Source organism: Triticum dicoccoides, chromosome 1B (assembly GCF_002162155.2).
Source record: "Triticum dicoccoides isolate Atlit2015 ecotype Zavitan chromosome 1B, WEW_v2.0, whole genome shotgun sequence".
NCBI lineage: Eukaryota > Viridiplantae > Streptophyta > Magnoliopsida > Poales > Poaceae > Triticum > Triticum dicoccoides.
The window spans coordinates 685,263,467-685,285,496 of NC_041381.1; the positions used below are offsets into that span (position 1 = coordinate 685,263,467).

Below are 22,030 nucleotides of genomic sequence, written 5' to 3' on the forward strand. Positions count from 1 at the left end.
TTGCACAACTTGCAATTTTGGTATCTCCGCACCCTATCTATCAACATAACAACATGCACTTGTGTTTACATGTCGTGACTCAAGGTGGTAATGGGGAATACCCATCTGGATATTGTGGTTAACACATCCCCGTCCCCATTCTCATGTGCCGGGATAAAAAAAAACTTCACACAACCGTCCCCATCAGGACAGGGAGGAGGAACCAGCTCCTCTGATTTCACCATGATACCGAAAAACAATCATGACTTTTCCTCATCTTTGTCTTAATTGCCAAATATTTATGGAAAACACAACACCTTTGTACAGCTAGTCCCTAATTAACCAACTATACTAGCCATTAGGTTTTATTTCATGTTACAGTAGGAAATAACCAAAGTTTGCTAAAACTTCTGTGCCCGAAATATTTTCTTCGACTCCAATTAATCTCAGCCAAACAGTTCCATGCGCCGCAGATCCTTATGATTTGTGAAAGGGGGGGAGTTCAAACTCAGCGGTGCATTGCCGGCTATAACAGAAGAAATCAAGCTACCGCGAAGCAATCTTGCGTCGGAACCCCTACATCAGTTTGATCTCCGACATGTGAGAACATTTCGTTCATGGTGAGTCATCTGTCATAGCAGCCCAAGGATGATGTAGTAGAGGAGGACGATCGGAACAGCTATTAGCATGCCAAATATGACCCTGCAGCAAGGCAAAAAGAAATAGGTAAGTAAACATTTTGCTCGTAACTAAACACTTGACCGATGTATATCATTCCCCATTTCAGATATACTTGAAGTGTGGTTTTCGTCCCATAATTGGTCTCGAATTAGAATTTTCGCCAATGGTATGTTTCTCGACATTGACATCGCGTCGAGCCTGATCCCATTTCCCTCTTTAGATTTTGACCCTCTTACTTTTATTAGGGTGTCAGTCGACTGAGACTTAGTCTCAGTCAAGTGATATATATAATAATAAGAAGAAAAAGAATAAATTAAAAGGAATTTTTGTTCGAATCTCTATGTAAGATCAAAAGGAATATAACATTGACCAAGACATAGCAAAACTGTTTTTATTACAAAGTTATGATAAGACATACGGCACATTTGGTTCGGCAAACAAACGGTGGCTTCTGATTACAACGTTTCTCAAAACCATTGCTCCCGTTTGTTTCGCACACGATGATTTCCGTATCATCGGAAAATCTAAAACGCCCGATGCGGAGGGGATTTACAGAAACAGGACTCGCTACACCAACCAAACAGAGAGCGCATTTTCTTTTGTCCTTTTTATGTAGTTAGATTGAGTCAATTAAATATGCAATAATTAGGGCATATCTAGATGTGCTCTAAACATACCCTAAAATTAATAAGAGCCGAACCAAACGCGTCGTCTTAGTACTTCCAATTGGAGGGGATATTCGATATTAATTGTTCTTGGCTTACCCGGTGCACAGAATGGCGGCGTGGAGGTTGTACTCTTTGGCGAAGACGAACGGCACGATCCCTTGCGGCAGAGCGGCCTACGTACGTACACGGCAACATGTCACGTACGTACTTTGTTGGAATTGTCATCATCATGAATTGTCATCGCATCATGTATTCGTACCTGGACAACGGCGATGCGCAGCAGCGTGCCTCGGAGGCCGACGGCGGCGGAGGAGACGGCCATGACCGCCGGGCCGAGCAGGAAGCGGACGGCCATGGTGGACGCCGCGGCCGATTTGCCGCAGGCGATGAGCTTGGGCTGCAGGGCCATGAACAGCCCCAGGCTGAACATGGCCATCCCCAGCCCCGCGTCGGAGAGGATGGAGATGGACTTGGCCACGATCGCCGGCATGGTGACGTGGTACCTGCGGCGACGGGTCGGCACGGCCGTCGTCATGACTGATCATCACTGATCGATCGAAGAAGAAGAAGGTGGATCACGTACCGGAACTCGATGAGTGACCAGACGAGGCCGACGACGCTGGCGTACGTGTTGGGGTTCCGGATCAGCCGGCGCCACACCATGGTCAGGATCAGCCGCAGCATCACGCTCGCCGGCGGCTTTCCCACCTCGCCGCCGTCCTTCTTCGTCTCATCCTGCTCCTGCTCCTTCTCCGCCGCCTCCGTGCCGGCCTCCAGCCTCTCCAGCGACTCCTGCGTGGCCGCCTCGGACTTGACGCGCTCGCCGCCGGTCGCCCCCGGCCGGTTCGCTGCAACAAAGGTTTTTTTTAGCATAACAGAGGTTTTCGTTCACGTTCGAGTACGTGTGCGTTTGCGAGATGATCGGATCACTGATAAGGCGGAGTCAGTTTGGGGATGTGGAGAGAGACTGATGGGCGTACATCTGGAGGAGTCGGAGTTGATGGACGTCGTGTCGGAGGGGGCACGCCGGCGGCCGCTTTCCTTGGTGCTGCTGCGGAAGACCGGCAGGCCGCTCACCTCGGACGCGCCGGACGCGCCGGAGCTCCAGTCGAACATGTGCACGTTGTCCTTGGGGTCGTCCACCGGCGCCACGGCCGCCGCCGATCTGCCCCGCGGCGCGTGCTCGTCGTAGCTGGCGGACGGCCTCGGCGTGTGCTGCCGCGACGAGTGCAGCGAGAACAGGTCGGCCGCGCCGAAGCTGGACGCGCGCACCGCGCCGTGCGGCGGCGGCGGCGGCGGCAGAGCGGGCGCGGCGCCGCCCCCGCCTCCCGTGGTCGCGGAGAAGTCGCCGTGGGTGAAGCTGGAGGAGCCCCTGGGCGTGTGGTTCCGCGACGAGCTCACCGAGTAGATCTCTATGCCGGTCAGGTTCGACCCGCGCGGCGGCGACATCCCCGCCGCGGCGCCGTTGTGGAGGGAGCGACGGGAGACCGACGCCGCGGACCGGCGCACGACGACGCGCATGCTCCCGTCGGGCGCGACCTCGGCCTGCGCCTCGGCGTGGCTGCTGTCGAGCGACACGACGTCGGGGTCGACGCGCACGTCCGCGACGGCGGCGGCCGGGAACCTGCCCGAGATGAGGAGGCGCGCGGCGCGGAACTCGAAGAGGAAGAGCAGCAGCGTGCACCAGATGATGCACTGGAGCACGACGATCTGCACCATGAGGTCGCCGGCGTGGCGGCCGTACATGGCGACGAGGAGCGGGATGCCCATGATGAGCGTGTTGGGCATGGTCGCGGAGGAGAAGAGCGTGATGGACCAGTCGAGGCCGGCGAAGGGGACGGGGAGGCGGGACCAGACGGCGAGCGAGGCGAGGACGAGGAGCTTCTGCAGCGTGTCGGCGGCGGCGAAGCGCAGGTCCATGGCGTACAGGTTGCTGCCGGAGATGACCTTGAAGGAGAGCAGCGGGACGGCGAAGACGGCGACGAAGCGGTTGATCCCGGCGCACTGGTCCGCCGTGATCACCCCCCACCACCGCACGGAGCCGTACGCCAGGATCATCGCCACGTACAGCGGCACCATCGCCGTCAGCACCGTGTACAGATCATGCCACGAGATCATGGCGCCGCCCAGCCGGCCACGTACAGGACCTCCTTCTCCGAGGACGACGACGATCACCGCGCCGCCGGCCGAGCGATCTTTGACTGGGCGATCAGTGGAGGGATCGATCCGGAGTCGGTTGCATGCAAATCGATGGAGGGCGAGTGGATCGCGGGGCAGTGCGGTGTGTCCGTGCTCCTGGCTTTTGCGGCACGCGCGGGTGGGGATTATTTATACCGTGGGCCGGGTCTGCATCTCGACCGAGGCCCGCCAGGCATTCCGAACGGTAAGCAGTAAATCACATCAAATCCACAGTGGATTTTTGCATCGTGTTTCTTTCTCTTTTCATCTCACGATGAAATCTTTCAACTTACAACGTGTTTCTTGCTGCATTTTCGTCGCAATGCGCTGTCCAACGAGTAACTGGAATGCTGATAAGGAACGTCACTTTGACCTCTGCCTTTTCGCGGCTAGATATTTTCTGGGTTTTGCTGTGGGATCATTTACGTGTTAATGTATGCATGTGCTCCCTTCATTCCAGATTACAAGGAAAGTTAGTATGTTTCTACGTATACATATCTTTGTGATATTGATATTTTTTTGTCAAAAAATGTTTCTACGTATACATTATATGATTTCTGAGATGTGGATACTCAACATATCTAGGGCATTAGATGCATGCGTCTACAAAATAGACGAAATGCACCATAAAGTTGCGTGCGTCTACATATCTTGAAGGAACATTTCTAGACAATAGTGAGATCTTGTCATGCGTCTACAAAATAGACGAAATGCACCATAAAGTTGCGTGCGTCTACATATCTTGAAGGAACATTTCTAGACAATAGTGAGATCTTGTCACCAAGTATGTTAGACTGTACCATGCAAAAAAAGAGAGTATGTTAGACTGTACTAGTCAGGACCAAATTCGTAAGTGTGCCTAGGTGAAAAGCATAACCTTTTCATTTGCCAAGGATTTCGAACGTAAAATCCTAGGTTTGATATGCTTGCTAATATTTGTAAAGGACATACCAAGTCCTACCATCTGTACAAAAATGGTCAGTGCTATTTTCTTTTTCATTTTATAGGAGCATCCATTCTTTTTAAAGGTTTTTCGTTCCAGGCCCAAAAATATCATGTTATGCCTCGGTAGAAGTTAACAAAAACATGCAAGACATGCATTTTTTTCTTGGAATCTGTTGGTATTTGGAGTAATAATAAGAAAAATAGTATATCCATTTTATGAGTACGTGTTCTCCGAGGACTTTTGATAACATGTTGCATTGCCGTGAGCCATGCATGCATATCTGTACGTGCAGCGGCACCACCGCCTGGCAGCTCCGGGAAATGCTGGCAAACCAACGAAAATGGTCAGGACGTAGCACCACACACGGCCAGTGCGGATGAGATCGAATCCACGCGCCGATGGATCGATCGGTCGCCGCAGATATATGTTCCAATCGACATCCTTGTGTTTCTTTCTCTCGTTTCTTCTTCTTTTTGTTTGCGAATAATACAGAGATTTTATTCCAAAGTCACACAAGCCACACCAAACACGTGCAAAATCGGGGCGGCAGTGCACCGTGCACGCGTGATGCTGCCGATGACATGTACAGTATGTACGTACACGGCCGCCTAGAGCATAACGCATGCAGCGTCTGTAGTCGTCACAGGGAGCTGTACTACGTCGAAGGAGTAACAGGAAAGGCTTTGCTGAAAAGAAAGTTGGCATCCTCGCATTACTAAACTTATCAGGGTCACACGTGTTCGTGCCATACGTGTGTCACTTATCAATGTCCTTTTGAAATCTATAGGTAATAAGACTGTAACATTACCTATGTGGCATCCTATAACCACAAGTAGGCCAGGTGCTCTCTACTCAAAAGTTTGGCTAAGAAATCTGCAACCCGTACAAATAATCTTTGTGTGTTGTTTATCATAGAAAAAATGGACATCATTCCATCTGTGTTGAAAATTATTTTTGTAAGATGTGATAACTATTGACTAAACATTGCATGAGAAAATTACAGTCAAAACATGAATCTGGGCAGTCAAAATACGCCTTATATTCTGGAACATGAAGAGTATGCATTATTAGGCATGTTTTTTTCAGCTAGTTTGTATCGTCATTTCTATAAATTCCTGCTGCTGTGTTAGGATTAGACGATGAATCTACCTAAAGACAGGAAATAGTAATACATAGTATCTACATATCTTGAACGAACATTTCTAGAGTATGGTGAGATCTTTTCACCAAGTATATTAGATTGTAGTAAGGAACAAATTCCTAAGTGTGCCTAGGTGAAAAGCACAACCTTTTCATTTGTCAAGGATTTCGTAAATAAAGTAAAATCCTAGGTGTTGGTAAGCTTGTTAATTTTTTGTAAAGGACAGACCAAGTCTCCTACCATCTGTACAAATAGTCAGTGCTATATATTTTTTTCATTACAGGATCATCCTTTTTTTTAGGTTGTTCGTTCCAAGCCCAAAAAAGTCATGTTATGCCTGGGTAGAAGTTAATAAAGACATGCAAGATATGCATTTTTTTTCTTGGAATCTGTTTGTATATTGTAGTAAGAAAAATAGTATATCCATTTTTTGAGTACGTGTTCTCCGAGGACTTTTGGTAACATATTGCATTGCCCTGAGCCATGCATGCATATCTGTATAGTGGCCTTCGGGGATCGTCCATCCCCACGCAGCGGCACCACCGCCTGGCAGCTCCGGGAAATGCTGGCAAACCAACAAAACACACGGCCAGGTGCGGATCGGATCGCATCCACGCACCGATGGATAGATCGACCGCCGCAGATATGTTCCCATCGACATCCTCGTGTTTCTTTCTCTCGTTTCTTCTCTTTGTCACACCAAACACGTGCAATATCGGGGCGGCGGTGCCGTTGACATGTACTGTGTGTGCTAGAGAGAGGGGAGCATAGCTGTACGTACGCGGCCGCCTAGAGCATAACGCATGCAGCGTCTGTCGTCGTCACAGGGAGCTGTACTACGTCGAAGGAGTAGCAGGAAACGCTTTGCTGAAAAAAAAAACTAACAGAATAAGCTAGTTGACCTTTGCGTTTTCGCGGCTATATCCTCGGCATGTTGTTTAATGGGAATGTATACGTACTAGAAGCATACGCGCGCTTTGCTGCGCCGCCGATACAAATGTGTACACATAAGAAGTTGTCTCTCGAGATACATGCATTGATGCACCGGAAGCAGGAAGCAGAGATACATCCGTTGATGCAGGGCATGGCTTTGGCCATGCAACACACTGGCCTTCCACTTGTCGTGCAGTCAGATTCGTCGGTGGCCCTATCGATCTTTATAGATGATACACTTGTTCGCTCTTCATATGGTCATCTAGCTTTGAAGATCAAGTCCCTGAGAGAGAACCGGGTGTTTATTCCACGAAAGGTTTGGCGAGATACAGCCGTACCAAGTGTAGCCTAACTGTGTTATTAGGATTTCTTGCCTCTTGACTGTAATTCATAATCCTAGAATAAACACTTTTATCCCAGCAAAAGAAGAAGTCGTCTCAATGTTTGAGATATGTCGGTAATTTTTTACGTAACTCTTTACTTGAGACATGTTGCTTTCTTTTTATGCATATATCACTATTAACAAACTTCTGTTTTCTTCTTCACATAAAAAAACACGAGTAACCGATACTCTTGCATGCTTCTGTTTTACAACATATTTTCTTCTATGTTGTCAGTACAGAAAACAGTAAGCGTACACATTTTTATGAGTATTTATTTCTTTACAACAATGCCTATTAGATGGAAGAAATCAGGAAGCCCATCGACATGTGCAACATGACGATGGACATGACCCATGAAGCATCTAAAAAATGCATTGCAAACTATGACAATTGTTTTTCTAGGAAAATGATCAGAAAAAATGACCCTGATACTTTGAATCATTTAAAAATAGTTTCCTTGTATAAAATGTTTTGATTTTCTTATACCAGACTTCTCTACCAGAATCTATGTCAGGGCATCTTGATTATTAGTACTGCATACTGAAATATGATTATCTGAATAATAAATGATATTGCGTGAAACAGAACATTATCAGTTTAGGAACCTTGCAGATTCGAAGGCAATATTGGCAACATTTGGTACTAACTCTATAATAGTAGATTAAAATCAGGTGTCTTAGAAGTGTATATGAGTATATCTTTCTCGGCCTCATCACCATCACAAAATAAGTTTCCTGCACTCACTAAGAATTCATGGGGCTCTCTCAATATCATAAAAATAACAAAAGCAATTTCAGTAAATTAGTATGATAGTGCAAATTCAGTCAGCAAGTGTGACAGTACAATGTTAGTCAACAGGTGGTATAATATAGGTTAAGAAGCTAGGGGATCAAGTGTGATTACAAACTCCAGCATGACAGTGTTGCAATGTCTGCACAGTCCGTTGTTCTCCAATATGAAGATTCCGCGATCCTCTTTAAACTAAGCCACCGGTGTTTGGTAATCTGAAACACAGAAGAGACTGATTAATTGATGCAAATAATCTTTTGTCTTGATAGTTAAGGCAAAATAGGTATGTGTCAAGCTTGATGTACAATTATAAATATATTTTTCTTCTTTTTCTAATGACACTACAATTGCTCACTCACATGTCTACACTAAAAATATCCGTGCTTGCAAATATTCACTGCATCTAGAACCGAACCTTTAGATCACAAGATAGCCAACTGTTTTGTGATTAAATGAACTGAGTAATATAGTGATCTTTCACAATTTGCTAAAAGCTTGGTCAGTAGCAAAGATTATATAGATTTTAGAAGGCAACACATTTAATAAATGTGCAAAAACAACTACAACTTTTTACATAAAAAGAGTGTATAAATTCACACCATTTGCATTGCAATTGCTAAATCCTAAAGGGAGTAGATTTTAGAAGAAGAAAAAAAGATAAGAGATCTGTCAATAAAGTAGAGAAAAACGAATGGTTAATTAATCTGCTAGAAGAGTAAAATGATTAGGACACATTTGTGTATAGTTATATTACAAATTGTCAGTGGAATACTAACAACACAAAAGATCATGGCAAGAAAACAATCCTGGAGTAGGGTGGTCAGGCTAACAATTATATTTGCATACCTAATTATTAGAAAGTGTGCTTCTAGCCAACCTAGGAGACGCATGCATTGGTGCGTGAAGAATGCATTCAACGTCAGAGAGGTAGTAGGCGTCCCTAGGGCCCCTCCTCACCTGCTAACCGTTGTGGCTTTGCGACGGAAAAAGTCTAAAACAAACCTTGAACTCGTAGATGAAAACTAAATCAAACCCCGAACTTTCAATCCCTAAAATCAGCACACCAAACTCTTTGATCCCGGTCTATTTTAAACCCGGAGAGTATTTCGCTGGTATTCGCTGACATGGCAAGTTAGATTGGGCGCCCATTAGAGCAGTAGCTTCCGCGCCCGCTCTGCTATGGGTTCATTTTCTTTTGTTTTTTTCCTTCGCGTTTACTTTATATTCATTGGTTTTCTTCGGCTTTTTACCCTTCGTTATATTTCGTTTTTCAAATACATTACGTACATTGTTATGATCTGCCATTGTTAAGCTTGCGACATTTTCAAATATATTGTATACATTAACATGCACATGAAACATTTTTTGACGCACTTTTGACATTTTTTAAATACATTGTGTACATTTTTTAAAATACATGTTTACAACACTTTTTGAATATACAATAACATTTTGCCAAATGTTTAACATTTTTTAAATGACAATAAACATTTTATCAAACTATACAACAGTTTTTACATTGTTTAAAAAGCTGCTCCCATTTAAAAAAATCAAATGTTCAGACTTTTTTTCAGGTTTTAAAATTACTTCCACTTTTTTCAAAACATGATTGTGTTTCAAAAAGTGTTTCCATTTTTAAGAAGTACTCCCTCTGTAAAGAATAATAAAAGTGCTTAGATCACTATATTTCTTTATGGAGGGAGTATTCAACATTTTTCTCAGACATTTGTTCAAGTTTCAAAAGTTGCTGCCATTTTTTCAGAAAGTGTTTGCATTTTAAATTTTGTTCAGGTTTCAAAATTTGTTCCCATCTTTTCAAGAAGCATTATGTTTTAAAAAGTGTTCGCTTTTTTGAAATTGATTTTGCTTTCAAAAGTCATTCGTTTTCACAAATTGTTTACGTTTTCAATATTTATTTGTCCTTAAAAATGTTTCTTGCTAATCTGGACTTTGCGGTGTGATTAAATACCTCGGGCCTCTCAATATATCAATAGCAGTCATTTATTCTGGTGGCTTGCGCGGCGAGTTCAGCATCGCATGTTCGACTCTCTGCCAGTTATCCTGTTGGGCCGGCCCAGTCGTGTGCACAGTCAACAATCCCGGGATCCAACCCGTCAAGTCAACAATCCTTGTTTGGAAACGCTCTCAAGGTTCAAAATAGATCGGGATCGAAGAATTCAGTGTGTTGATTTCAGGGATTGAAAGTTCAGGGTTCGGTTTAGCTTTCATCTACGAGTTTGAGATTTATTTTGGACTTTTTTCCTTTGCGACGGCATGCGTAAAGACGTTCAGCCCAGCCTGCAGGAGCTCTGGGATGCCTTCCTCTGCCTTGACGCTGGATAGGTCCTCCATATTTAAAACCTGGAAAACGTAGTAGTGACCCAAACTGTCAGCGTCCATGTCCAAGCTGACGCACGAATCCAAACTGGGTGTCTCTAGGCTACCAGGGCATCAGGGATGTAGACATGGAAGAGCTGGAGGATGAGGCAATGTTGGTCGATGCAGAGCTGCAATAGCGCAACAGGGCTGGCTCTGCACGCAGCTATAGGGCGTGTTTGATTGAAGTAGTGAACAGTAGTTGCATTACATACACATCTCAATCCAGTCTGGTTGCGCAAAAACAGCCCCAAATGCATCAGTTGTTTGATTGTCTGCATCTAGGGTCGCTGCATTAGGTAATACGCAAGTGCACTTTGTTTGATTGCCTGCATTGGCCCAAGTGGCACATGAATACAGTGTTTGGTTGCACGCATGAGGTATGATTAAGAGCTAGCACTTGCACTTAGCACACAGGATTAAGAGCTAGCAGAGGGAGGGGAAGAAGAAATGCAGTGTGCGCAGGACAATGGTGACTGCGGTGGATAGTGGTTGTGGCGCCGTGTCCGACATGACGAGCATGGAGTCGTAGACGAGCGACCCGTCGGCGGCACGGAAAGCGACGTATGCTTCTACTTTTACGTGTTTATTATTATTATTATTATTATTATTATTATTATTATTATTATTATTATTATTATTATTATTATTATTATTATTATTATTATTATTATTATTATTATTATTATAACAAGAAGCTAGGGTTTCAGATCGTTCGACGTCTTGGTTTCGACGGCGCCGACGGCGATGCTGAATAAAGAAGCTCCAGATTCTTCTCTAGCGAGGTGATCTTCTCTATTGTTGGTGAAGGATCTGGGAATCAGCCTGTTCAAACGGGATGTCGCGCTGGCGGCCGCATCCTTGTGGTGGATATGTATCCCCGGGCTCCGCCGTTGCGACGGCGTCTGCTCCAACGTCGGCGCAGAGCTTGGGAGGTAGTCGAGAAGCGGATGCAGATTGTGGTATGTGTGTTGTGCTCGTGGTTCATGGATGATATGTATGGTTTACTCCTCCGACGTCTTAGTCATCTGTGGTGCCAAATTTGAAGATCGATGGTGTGTCCGGCGTGTTGCCCCGGTCCGATTCGTTCAACGGTAATGGTTTTTTCTTTGGCGAGCCACCTTAGAGGTCCGCAAAGCTGCATATCAGCGATGGAGCTGCTTCGAGCTCGGGTGGGAAGGTGATCCGTTATTTTTTTTTCTTTCGGTGGCTGCTATGGTGATGGCGGAGGCAGGTGACGGGCGTTGGTGTCAAGCTCAGAGACGTTTTCTTGTCTTTTCAGTTTTGTCATGTCGGTCTTTATGCGACTTGTACTTTAATCTTTATAAAATGAATGAGACACATACCACCATGTCAAAAAAGGAAAAAAAGATGCTGGTATACAAGATGTATGCAGACTATTTGACGTCTACTACATTTTCTTAAACACTTCTGCTTTGGTACGACATCCTTAAATACATCAATGGAGGATATTTATCCATACTCCTTCATAATAAGGGGTAGAATGATCTTTTAAAAATACTTTGCCCAAGCCGAGTCCGCCGATATATGGCCTATGTACGTACCATCCGTACATGTGGCATAACCAAATCATATTTGACACCATCAGCTTCGTTTTCTCTTTATTTTCCATCTTAAAAAAACGCTTCGCAAGAGATTCAACCGCAAACATCAAGGTTTGCTTCAAGTTCTATTAACAAACTAGGACAAGTTATTTGTTGCACCCATTTGCTTTTTTTTTTCACTTCTTATGTGGCCAATATGACTTCACGAACTTCATGAACTTCAGGCCGGTTTTTGTCGTGTTTTTTTAAACTAGGTTTTTCTTATGTTTTTTCTTTTCCCCTTTTCCTTTTTTTATTTGTTCTTTTTTTTTCAAATGTGGACTTCTTAAAATTTTAAAAAATCAATTTTGTAAACTTTTTCTCTAATTTGTGAATCTTTTTAAATTTCTCAAACTATTTTAATCTACATAAAAATTACAAAATTCTGAATACATAGATTCTTTTACAAAAAGAGTCAATTTTTTTTTAAAAAACTTACATATATACAAACGTTTTTTTGCAAAATCTGCAAAAAATATTACAAACCCACCATCATCACATGCGCCCTGGTCGAGCTCTACCAAACCCACACCTGAACCCGGGTCTGTACACTGCATAACAGAGTCCATTCTCAGCCACCATTTGAACAAAAAAAGGGGATTGGCATTTTCTGTAATTCTTTATTGTTACTTTGTACCCAATAAGTCGCGCCCGACATTTCTGAAGGGGCAATGGTATGAGCATTCTCTAGACTGTGCCCCTAGGGCCATTGGAGCGCGGTGGATCCTGGCAAGGGCCGGCGGGAGGGCCCCGTTGTTAGTCGTTCCTTTGAGATTTGTTAGGGTTTGTGTCCTGCTCAGGAAGGCGAGGCGGTGGCGGCTCCCTGAAGACGGACTAAAGTCTCCGCCTAGTCCTTGTTCAGGTGGTGCGCCTAGCATTGTTGGTGGGCGTGTGGAGGTGTGTCTCTGGCGGATCTATCCTCAGTAGATTTGCTCAGATCTGGTTGTGGTTCATCTATGTTCGTGTGTCTTTAGATTTGATCCTTTCGATCTATGTTATTCTTCATCGGCGGCGGTTGATGTTTTGCAGTGCTGGTCCTATGGGCCTTAGGACGACGACTTCCCGACTGTCTATTAGAACAAATTGTGCCCGACTCCGGCGAGGAAGGAATGATGACAGCGGCACGCCTTCGACTCGGTTCAGTGATTATAGTCGTCACTAGGTGGTCTACGAGTCCGGATGTAATTTCTATTATTTCTGGCAGCTGCCATGATTGAAAATGAATAGATCGGAAGTTTTCTCGAAAAAAGAGACTATTATATATAGGTAGAGTTGCACCTCACACAATGTTCAGGAAAAAAAGTTGCACCTCCCTATAATTTTTTATTGTTCCATGCTATTATATTATTTGTTTTGGATGTTTTATATGCATTTATATGCTATTTTATATTATCTTTGGTACTAACCTATTAACCTAGAGCCCAGTGTCAATTTTTGTTTTTTTCTTGTTTTGAGTTTTACAGAAAAGAAATATCAAACGGAGTCGAAACAGAATAAAACTTTTGCAATGATTTTTCTTGGACCAGGAGACACCCAAGTAACTTGGAGTCCAAGTCAGAAGAGTCCGAGGAGGCGACAAGCCTCCAGGGTGCGCCTCCCTGGCTTGTGCCCCCCCGGGAGTTCACCAACCTCCCTCTCGGGTCTATAAATCCTAAAATATTCCCAAACCATCATAGGAGTCCATGAAAATACTTTTCCACCGGCGCAAGCCTCTGTTCCCATGAGATCCCATCTTGGGGCCTTTTTAGGCGATCTGCCGGAGGGGGAATCAATCACGAAGGGCATCTACATCAACTCCATTACCCTTCCGATGAAGCCTGAGTAGCTTACTACAGACTTATGGGTCCATAGCTAGTAGCTAGATGGCTTGTTCTCTCTCTTTGATTTTCAATACAATTTTCTCCTCGATGTTCTTGGGGATCTATCCGTTGTAATCTTTTTTTGCGGTGTTTTTGTCGAGATCCGAATTGTGGATTTATGATTAGTTTATCTATGAATATTATTTGAATCTTCTCTGAATTATTATATGCATGATTTGATATCTTTATATTTCTCTTCGAATTATCGGTTTGGTTTGGCCAACTAGATTGATATTTCTTGCAATGGAAGAGGTGCTTGGCTTTGGGTTCAATCTTGCGTGATTTCATCCAGTGACAAAGTAGGGATAGTGAGACACGTATTGCATTGTTTCCATCGAGGATAACAAGATGGAGTTTTCATCATATTGCTTGAGTTAATCCCGCTACATCATGTCATCTTACTTAATGCGCTACTCTGTTTTTATGAACTTAATACTCTAGATGCATGAAGGAGTTGGTTGATGTGTAGAGTAATAGTAGTAGATGCAGAATCGTTTCGGTCTACTTGACACAGACGTGATGCCTATATGCATAATCATTGCCTTGGATATTGTCATAACTTTGCGCTTTTCTATCAATTGCTCGGCAGTAATTTGTTCACTCACCGTATTATTTGCTTTCAAGAGAGAAGCCTCTAGTGAAACCTATGGCCCCCGGGTCTATTTTCCATCATATATTTTCAGATCTATAAACCAAAAAACCCAAAAATATCTTGCTGCAATTTATTTACTTTTATTTTGTTTTCCGTTTTAGCAATCTTTTATATCTATCTCTATCAGATCTCACCATTGCAATTGACCGTGAAGGGATTGACAACCCCTTTATCGCGTTGGGTGCAAGTGTTTGAAAGTTTGTGTAGGTGCATATATTGGGGACTTGCTTGTGCCTCCTACTGGATTGATACATTGGTTCTCTAACTGATGGAAATACATATCTCTACTTTGCTGCATCACCCTTTCCTCTTCAAGGGGAAAACCAACGCAAGATCAAGAAGTAGCATTTCTTCATGAGCTTTACACCAATATGACCTAAACGGCAGTGCCACAAGTATGTTGCACTATCATTATCAACTTTGCATCTTTTGGCATCAATATTATGAATATGTGTATCACTACGATCGAGATTCAATAAGAATAGACCATTCATTAAGGGTGCATGACCATAAAATATATTACTCATATAAATAGAACAACCATTATTCTACGATTTAAATGAATAACAGTCTCGCAATAAACAAGATCCATATATAATTTTCATGCTCAATGCGGGCACCAGATAACAATTATTGAGGTCTAAAACTAATCATGGAGGTAGATGTAGAGGTAGCGTGCCGACGGTGATCACATCGACCTTGGAATCATTCCCGATGCGCATCGTCACCTCGTTCTTAGCCAATCTTCGTTTATTCCGCAACTCTCGTTTCAAGTTACAAATATGAGCAACTGAACCAGTATCAAATACCCATGCGCTACTACGACCATTAGTAAGGTACACATCAATAACATGCATATCAAATATACATTTGTTCACTTTGCCATCCTTCTTATCTGCCAAGTATTTGGGGTAGTTCTGCTTCCAGTGACCATTCTCTTTGCAGTAGAAGCACTCAGTTTCAGGCTTGGGTCCAACTTTGGGCTTCTTCCTGGGAGTGGCAACTTGCTTGTCATTCTTCTTGAAGTTCCCTTTCTTTCCCTCGCCCTTTTTCTTGAAACTAGTGGTCCTGTTAACCATCCCTTTTTCTTGAACCCCTTGCATATTATAGTTCATCACAAAGTCTTTGTATCTTGGCGGCAGTGACTGAAGAACTCTGTCAGTAACACTATCAAATGGAAGTTCAACTCCCAGCTGAGTCAAGTGGTTCTGATGCCTAGACATTTTGAGTATGTGTTCACTGACATAACTATTCTCCTCCACCTTGCAGCTATGGAACTTGTTGGAGACTTCATATCTCTAAACCCGGGCATTTGCTTGAAATATTAACTTCAACTCTTGAAACATCTCATATGCTCCATGACGTTCAAAACGTCTTTGAAGTCCCAGTTCTAGGCCGTAAAGCATGGCACACTGAACTATCGAGTAGTCATCAGATCAAGCTTGCCAAACGTTCATAACATCTGCAGTAGCTCTTGCAGCAAGAATGTCACCTAGCGGTGCAACAAGTACATAATTCTTCTGAGCAGCAATGAGGATAATCCTCAAGTTACGGACCCAGTCTGTGTAGTTCCTACCATCATCTTTCAACTTAGCTTTCTCTAGGAACGCATTAAAATTCAAGGGAACGGTAGCACGGGCCATTGATCTACAACATAGATATGCAAAACTATTAAGACTAAGTTCATGATAAATTATGTTCAATTAATCAAATTACTAATGAACTCCCACTTAAATAAACATCCCTCAAGTTATCCAAGTGATACATGATCCAAATCAACTAACCCCTGTCCGATCATCACGTGAAATGGGGTAGTCATCAATGGTGAACATCTCTATGTTGATCATATCTACTACATGACTCACGTTCGACCTTTCGGTCTTCAGTGTTTCGAGACCATATCTGTACATGCTAGGCTCGTCAAGTTTAACCCAAGTATTCTGCATGTGCAAAACTGTCTTACACCAGTTGTATGTGAACGTAGAGTCTATCACACCCGATCATCACGAGGTGCTTAGAAATGATGAACTTTGACAACGGTGCATACTCGAGGAGAACACTTTTATCTTCAAATTTAGTGAAGGGATCATCTTATAATGTTACTGCTATTCTAAGCAAAATAAGATGCATAAAGTATGAACATCACATGCAATCAAAATATGTGACATGATATGTCCATTATCATCTTTTGCTTTTGATCTCCATCTCCAAAGCATCTTCATGATCTCCATCATCACTGGCTCGACACCTTGATCTCCATCATTGCGTCGGGGTTGTCTCGCCAACTATTGCTTCTACAATTATGGCTAACACATAGCGATAAAGGAAAGCAATTACATGGCGCTTGCATTTCATAGAATAATTAAGAGACAACCCTAAGTCTCCTGCCAGTTGTCAATATTACAAAACATGATCATCTCATATATCAACATATATCACATCATATCTTGACCATATCACATCACGACATGCCTTGTAAAAACAAGTTAGACGTCCTCTACTTTGTTGTTGCAAGTTTTACGTGGCTGCTACAGGCTTCTAGCAAGAACCGTTCTTATCTATGCAAAAACAACAACGGTGATTATCAAGTTTTCTGTTTTAACCTTTTTCAAGGACCAGCCATAGTCAAATTCGATTCAACTAAAGTAGGAGAAACAGACACCCGCTAGCCACCTTTATGCAAAACAAGTTGCATGTCAGTTGGTGGAACCGGTCTCATGTGCGTGGACATGTAAGGTTGGTCCAGGCCGCTTCATCCCACAATACCGCCGAATCAAAATAAGACATTGGTGGTAAGCAGTTGTAGCGACCCAACCTCAGACGGTCAAGTCTCTGTGCTTAAGTGTCATCCCTGGATCGGTATGCTGACACACACAATACTCGAGTATTTATAACCACTACAAGAAATATGTCAACTTGTGACCACCACTATTGGTCACTGAAAGGTCATGGTTTTTCACTTGCGATCTTTTTGTGACCAAAAATAGAAGGTCAAAAGCTGGCGGTCGTAAACTGACTATAGCGACCTTTCTTCTGGAATGGTCGAAGACGTTTATGACCAAAATATGTCCATTGTGGCATTTTGGTCACTAGCAACCTCCCCAGGCCACGTAGGCATCCAGCGTGGCAAGCTGATGTGGCACTAGATTCAGCCCGGTCCAATTCGGTTTTCTACATAGGCCTAGCCCAACAATTCAGCCTTTTTACTATATATTTTTTATCAATTTTTGAACGGCTTCATGGGCCAAGCCCAACATTTTTATGTCCATTTCATTTATCCTTTTTGTTCTGGCTTCTAAGAAATGCACGATGTGATTTGTTTGGGCCATAGCCTTCTTAGAGCCCAAATATTGTTTGGTCCAGTAGAATATTTGGTCTTTTTAATTCACAGATTCCAATTTATACACATTTAAAAATCAAACAATCAGTAATTCTCTTATTAAATGATCAAATCCAGAACTCATATGATCAACATTCACAAAAACATACAAGACTGCACGTCCGCGGTAACATAGCTTGAACAAGCCTAATTATAGTTTATATCCAAGAAGTGTACGTGCAATCCAAAACATGGTGGCAAATATCAACCGAAACTATGGTTCACACCCTTGCTTGGCTCTTTGCTGTCAAAGTATATAGTTGTCCTTGGACCTTGGGAGCTACCACCAACAGCACGGTTGTCCTGGTTGTACTTCTGTGGTCAAAGTCATCACCTGGAAAGGATTATACATCTCAGTTATATATTCACGACTCAAAACTCATGACATGACATGACACTAAGAGAGAACATCATAGAGACTCAACCAGATCCTAATATAAAGGCTATTCAGACCATAGCTAATTTATTCCAGTATTTTTGGACACATGTGTGTTGCTGCTGTTTTCTGGAAACATGGAGTACAAGTATTTTTGGAAACATAGAAGAGCATGATTTATTATCCTGGAGACTAGACAAGAGTTGTTTTGACCATTGTTACTCCAGTGAAGAGGATGACTAAAATCGCTCAATGGTTGAGAATACACCAACAACTTCAAACTCTCCTAACGAAAGATTCGAGTGCTGGAAACCTAGAAGCAGGACAGATTATAGAGTTACCTGAGTGGAGTAAGGGACTATTTACAACATGGGAATTTCAAAGGAATCAGTCCATTTCCTACAGGAACATAAATTAGAGTTAGCGCTCAAAACTTAGCACTAGAAGATCAGTCTCAATCTTTTCAAACTTTGCATAATTAAGGGAACAACCCCAGCAAGCATCAGACTTTTCTGAAGTTATGTCCGACTTGCAGAACAAAGTGACTTCTCAAAACAACAAGCTGTAATGATTGAGGGAAAACATTGTTGAACTACAGTTAAAGAATGGCATCCAAGATGTATTAAACATACACCTATGAGTACTGGACAACTGATATAGAGATGAGCTACACATTTACTGGTCACTTCAGAAGATGGCATGACAAGAGATTGATTACACTATAAATATATTTCCATGGTTGAAACAAATAGCTCGTCAACAAACTGGGAAGCATAATAACTGCATATGCGCCTATCATTTCCTAACCAGAGAATACATCCTTGAACTTAGGATGACCTGACAAGATGCATTTAGTCAAGACAAGGCAGTGTAACAACGGTGCATCATTAGTGCCACAAGTCCACCACAAAATCAAGCATGCCATGCCACAACTCTGAACTCAAGGAGGAAGCAGAGACAAGTCGTGACTTATAGTTGTAGCTTAGAAACCAAGCATAAGGGCAATTCAAGTACAAAACTCTGGAGTTAATACCTGATTCTTGACATACTTGGCCATCTTGCAGAACTCCTTGCACATCAGAGTCTTGTGCTGGAGCTTGGCAGGGGTGTTCTGCTTCTTGGTCTTGGTCGTGGACAGGACAACTGCCTTGTCCTCTCCCGCTGATGGCTGGACCGCCACAGTTTTGCTATTCGCCAAGCCTGAAACCACATCAGCCCCACAGCAAGTTAGCTCCTTGCAGAGACACTTGCAAACAAAAGGGTTAAAAATACTGCAAAGAGCTACGAACTCGAGAACTTGTAGGAGTGGACATTGTAGAGGTTGTTGGGCTCCTTGCTGCTTGAGGATGCGGCGCTGGCGCTGGATGCGCATGACCTTGGGCCACTTGACAAACCGGTGGAGGTCCTTCTTGGGCGGCAGGGCACCACCGATGTCGAACTGCTTCGGCCTCTTCTCGAACAACAGGTTCACCACCTTGTCCTGCAACCACACACCAACGCAACCCAGTCAGATCACACATGCCAGGACCGGGAGATTCCAAGTAGGTGTTATTTCTGCCATTTATTAATTACACATGCAACACTTATAATACCAATATAGTCAATTCCCACGAGCTAATTGATTAATATAACATTGTCATAGATCTAGCCTGAAAGAGTCAAAACTTGTCTCACATATCACGAGTACGCTTACAGCAAGCGTAAATGCAAAAGGCAATCTTCCGATGTGGCATAAATTGTACAAGTAGGAAGCAGGTTCAATAGAGCTCATGCAGTCCTATGTGACGACCATCTAGAATGGATATGTAAAGCAATTCTGGTGTATAACAAACAAAGCGCAAGCTCAATAGGTATATGTAATAACATTTCTTACAACAGATATGTAAACTTGTCTTACAAGCACACTCGGAGCATGACAACTTCCAGGATGAACCAAAACAAAATGGATCTAAGCCAGCACATGATAATGACACTACCAATCTAAGCTATTTAGTACTCAGACAACATAAGTTTACAAGCGTACAGGTGTGGCATCACTAGAGCAACGGCTCTAGGTGATCAATTACCATCTGTGCTGTTTTACAACACATCAGCAGACATTTTTACAACATATATATCAGCAACATTAACTACTACAAATCAACAACTACAGAAAATCAACAACTACAAACCATCTGTGGGCAGCTCGAAGCTGAATGAAACCAGCCAGGTCACAACTGCCAAGTCACGCTGAACCAAACCGCCGACGAGCAGGAGCAGCCAAAGGCGAACCGCACATCATGCACTTATGCACCTCACATATTAGAAGTTCGCATATTAGAAAAGGAAGGAGGATAATTAATCTACCAAGTAGAAAAAACACTAGATCAATTGTAAATTAAAAAATGACATCAGGTACCATATTCATTTTCAAAATGAGACATGTCGTATGATTGCAATTTGGTACCAGAAATGACATTAGAGAGCATCAAATTTCAAAATCAACACCATATGTATTACACGGACTCGTATAATACTACTTGTACTAGTGCAGGATGACTCATTGTCCTACTACTGCCTATTCCGGTTTCTTTCAAGTTGGGAAATAACTGAAACTACTCATCTTTCATGAACATACATCTGTAATCATAATCTATGAAACACTAAAATTACTGCAGAAAGAACTACTGTAATCAACCATTCATGAAATAGTGGGGGTAGTAGCTGTAGGTAATGTAGCACTTGTCGATATAGACATGTCAGTGTACTTGATCAGGGTGAGCAAGTTGTCACCAAGAAACTCAAACACCATGCAGACATGGCTCCCGTTGGGGCCTGAGTGCTTGAAGTGGTCAAGAAGCTTGACAACACAACGGGAGTCTTCAGGGTCACCATCGGCAATCTGCCTCAAGATCTTGATCTCATCCATGGCAGGCTTCGTGTAGTGCTGTGCGCTCTTCTGCACCTTGAGGGCCACATACCTCTGCACACATAACCAACAGCTTCACAAACACTAGACAACAGCAGCCTGAACCAAGAGGAGTAAACTCATGCAGGGTGATAGGATTGAGGGATAGAACAGTTTTAACGAGAAATGGACCTGGAATTTCTGCATATGCCCTGAGGCAAAAGAGCGAACAGTTGGTGGGCAGGTAAACCGCTGCATCCAGATCGATATTTTTTCCCTAAATATCTTTGCGAATCCTAAGGAGTGATTCAACAGGGGATTTCGAGGTGAAGGGGGTGGTCAGCATGTACGGAGTGGGCGGTGTCCCTGGCGAGCCAGACGGTGGAGAAGTGGCCCCAGCCGAGCTTGGACTGCACGACGTAGGCGCCCTGCTTGAAGGTGTCACCGGGGCGGACGGCGTGGTAGTCGCCGCGGCAGTAGTCCTCCGTGCCCTCGTCCTCGGAGGTGTAGACGCTACTGTCCCCGTCTCCGTCGGTGGCGGCCGCCGCCTCCGCTTCCTCCTCCACGCGGCGCCGGCTCCCCGCCTCCTCCGCCCTGCGGCTCGCCGCCAGAGCCTCAGCCATCGCGGGCGAGGGCCGGATCTGGGCGCCGAGAGAGAGAGGCGGTGGCGCGCGGGGATTAGGGTTTGCTGCCCTTTTGCCTTGTCGTGCCGCTTTTTGGTGGGGGGAGGCGGTGGCGCTCGTCCGTCTCGCTCCGCTGCTGGGAAGGACGGGGCGGCGGCGGAAGGATCGGGAGGCGGCGGGGAGAGATTGGATCGGGAGGTGGCGGCGGCCGCGAGGAGATCGGGAGGAGGGGTGCGATGGGGGAGGATGGCGGTGGGTGTGATGTGAGCTAGGGTTTGGGCTGTGGGGGGTATCTCTTTTTCATTTTGTTTTATTTTTTTTCTGTAGATAGATGGATGGATGGATGTGGGATGGTGAGATGGATGGATGGATGGATGGATGGATGGGTGCCATGTCATCGATCCGTGGGAAGAGTCCTGATTGGTTCAGAAAACCAGTGATTTAAAAAAGTATCTAAGTATTAAAAATAGAGGGATTTTATGAAGTAGATATCGATTTTTTTTGCAAAATGGCACCACACAAATTTTCACTAGAGTTAGACCACATTTTGTGGATAAGAACCAATTTCTATGCATT

The 22,030-nt window shown here is 43.9% G+C and overlaps 2 protein-coding genes and 1 long non-coding RNA gene across 3 annotated transcripts; all 3 read right to left on the reverse strand.

The window, feature by feature from the left end:
- Nucleotides 1-230: 230 nt before the first annotated feature.
- On the reverse strand, nt 231-3,612 carry LOC119312620 (probable auxin efflux carrier component 3b). Its single transcript, XM_037588364.1, has 5 exons — nt 2,309-3,612; nt 1,912-2,176; nt 1,588-1,831; nt 1,425-1,501; nt 231-681 (listed from the first exon to the last, which is right to left on the reverse strand). The coding sequence occupies exons 1-5, from the start codon at nt 3,444-3,446 to the stop codon at nt 612-614; spliced, it is 1,794 nt and encodes a 597-aa protein (XP_037444261.1). The 5' UTR covers nt 3,447-3,612; the 3' UTR covers nt 231-611.
- Nucleotides 3,613-17,619: 14,007 nt separating this feature from the next.
- Nucleotides 17,620-19,474, reverse strand: LOC119312641. Its single transcript, XR_005151403.1, has 4 exons — nt 19,234-19,474; nt 18,978-19,144; nt 18,286-18,343; nt 17,620-17,902 (listed from the first exon to the last, which is right to left on the reverse strand). It is a non-coding gene; the product is annotated as an uncharacterized LOC119312641 (long non-coding RNA).
- Nucleotides 19,475-20,244: 770 nt separating this feature from the next.
- Nucleotides 20,245-21,704, reverse strand: LOC119312629 (serine/threonine-protein kinase SRPK-like). The gene is made up of 2 exons (XM_037588375.1): nt 21,182-21,704; nt 20,245-20,906 (listed from the first exon to the last, which is right to left on the reverse strand). Exons 1-2 carry the CDS (start codon nt 21,452-21,454, stop codon nt 20,625-20,627), a joined length of 555 nt encoding a protein of 184 aa, XP_037444272.1. The 5' UTR covers nt 21,455-21,704; the 3' UTR covers nt 20,245-20,624.
- Between the last annotated feature and the right edge of the window lie 326 nt (nt 21,705-22,030).

Bases quoted from the DNA above. Each gene is read 5' to 3' on its own strand.
- LOC119312620 (XM_037588364.1), bottom strand. From the start codon at position 3,446: ATGATCTCGTGGCATGATCTGTACACGGTGCTGACGGCGATGGTGCCG. The intron at 1,502-1,587 runs GTACGAATACAT...GTACGTACGTAG, and splicing joins TGCGCATCGCCGTTGTCCAG to GCCGCTCTGCCGCAAGGGAT. The intron at 682-1,424 runs GTAAGCCAAGAA...GCCTTGCTGCAG, and splicing joins GCCGCCATTCTGTGCACCGG to GGTCATATTTGGCATGCTAA.
- LOC119312629 (XM_037588375.1), bottom strand. From the start codon at position 21,454: ATGGCTGAGGCTCTGGCGGCGAGCCGCAGGGCGGAGGAGGCGGGGAGC. The intron at 20,907-21,181 runs GTACATGCTGAC...TTATGTGTGCAG, and splicing joins CCAGGGACACCGCCCACTCC to AGGTATGTGGCCCTCAAGGT.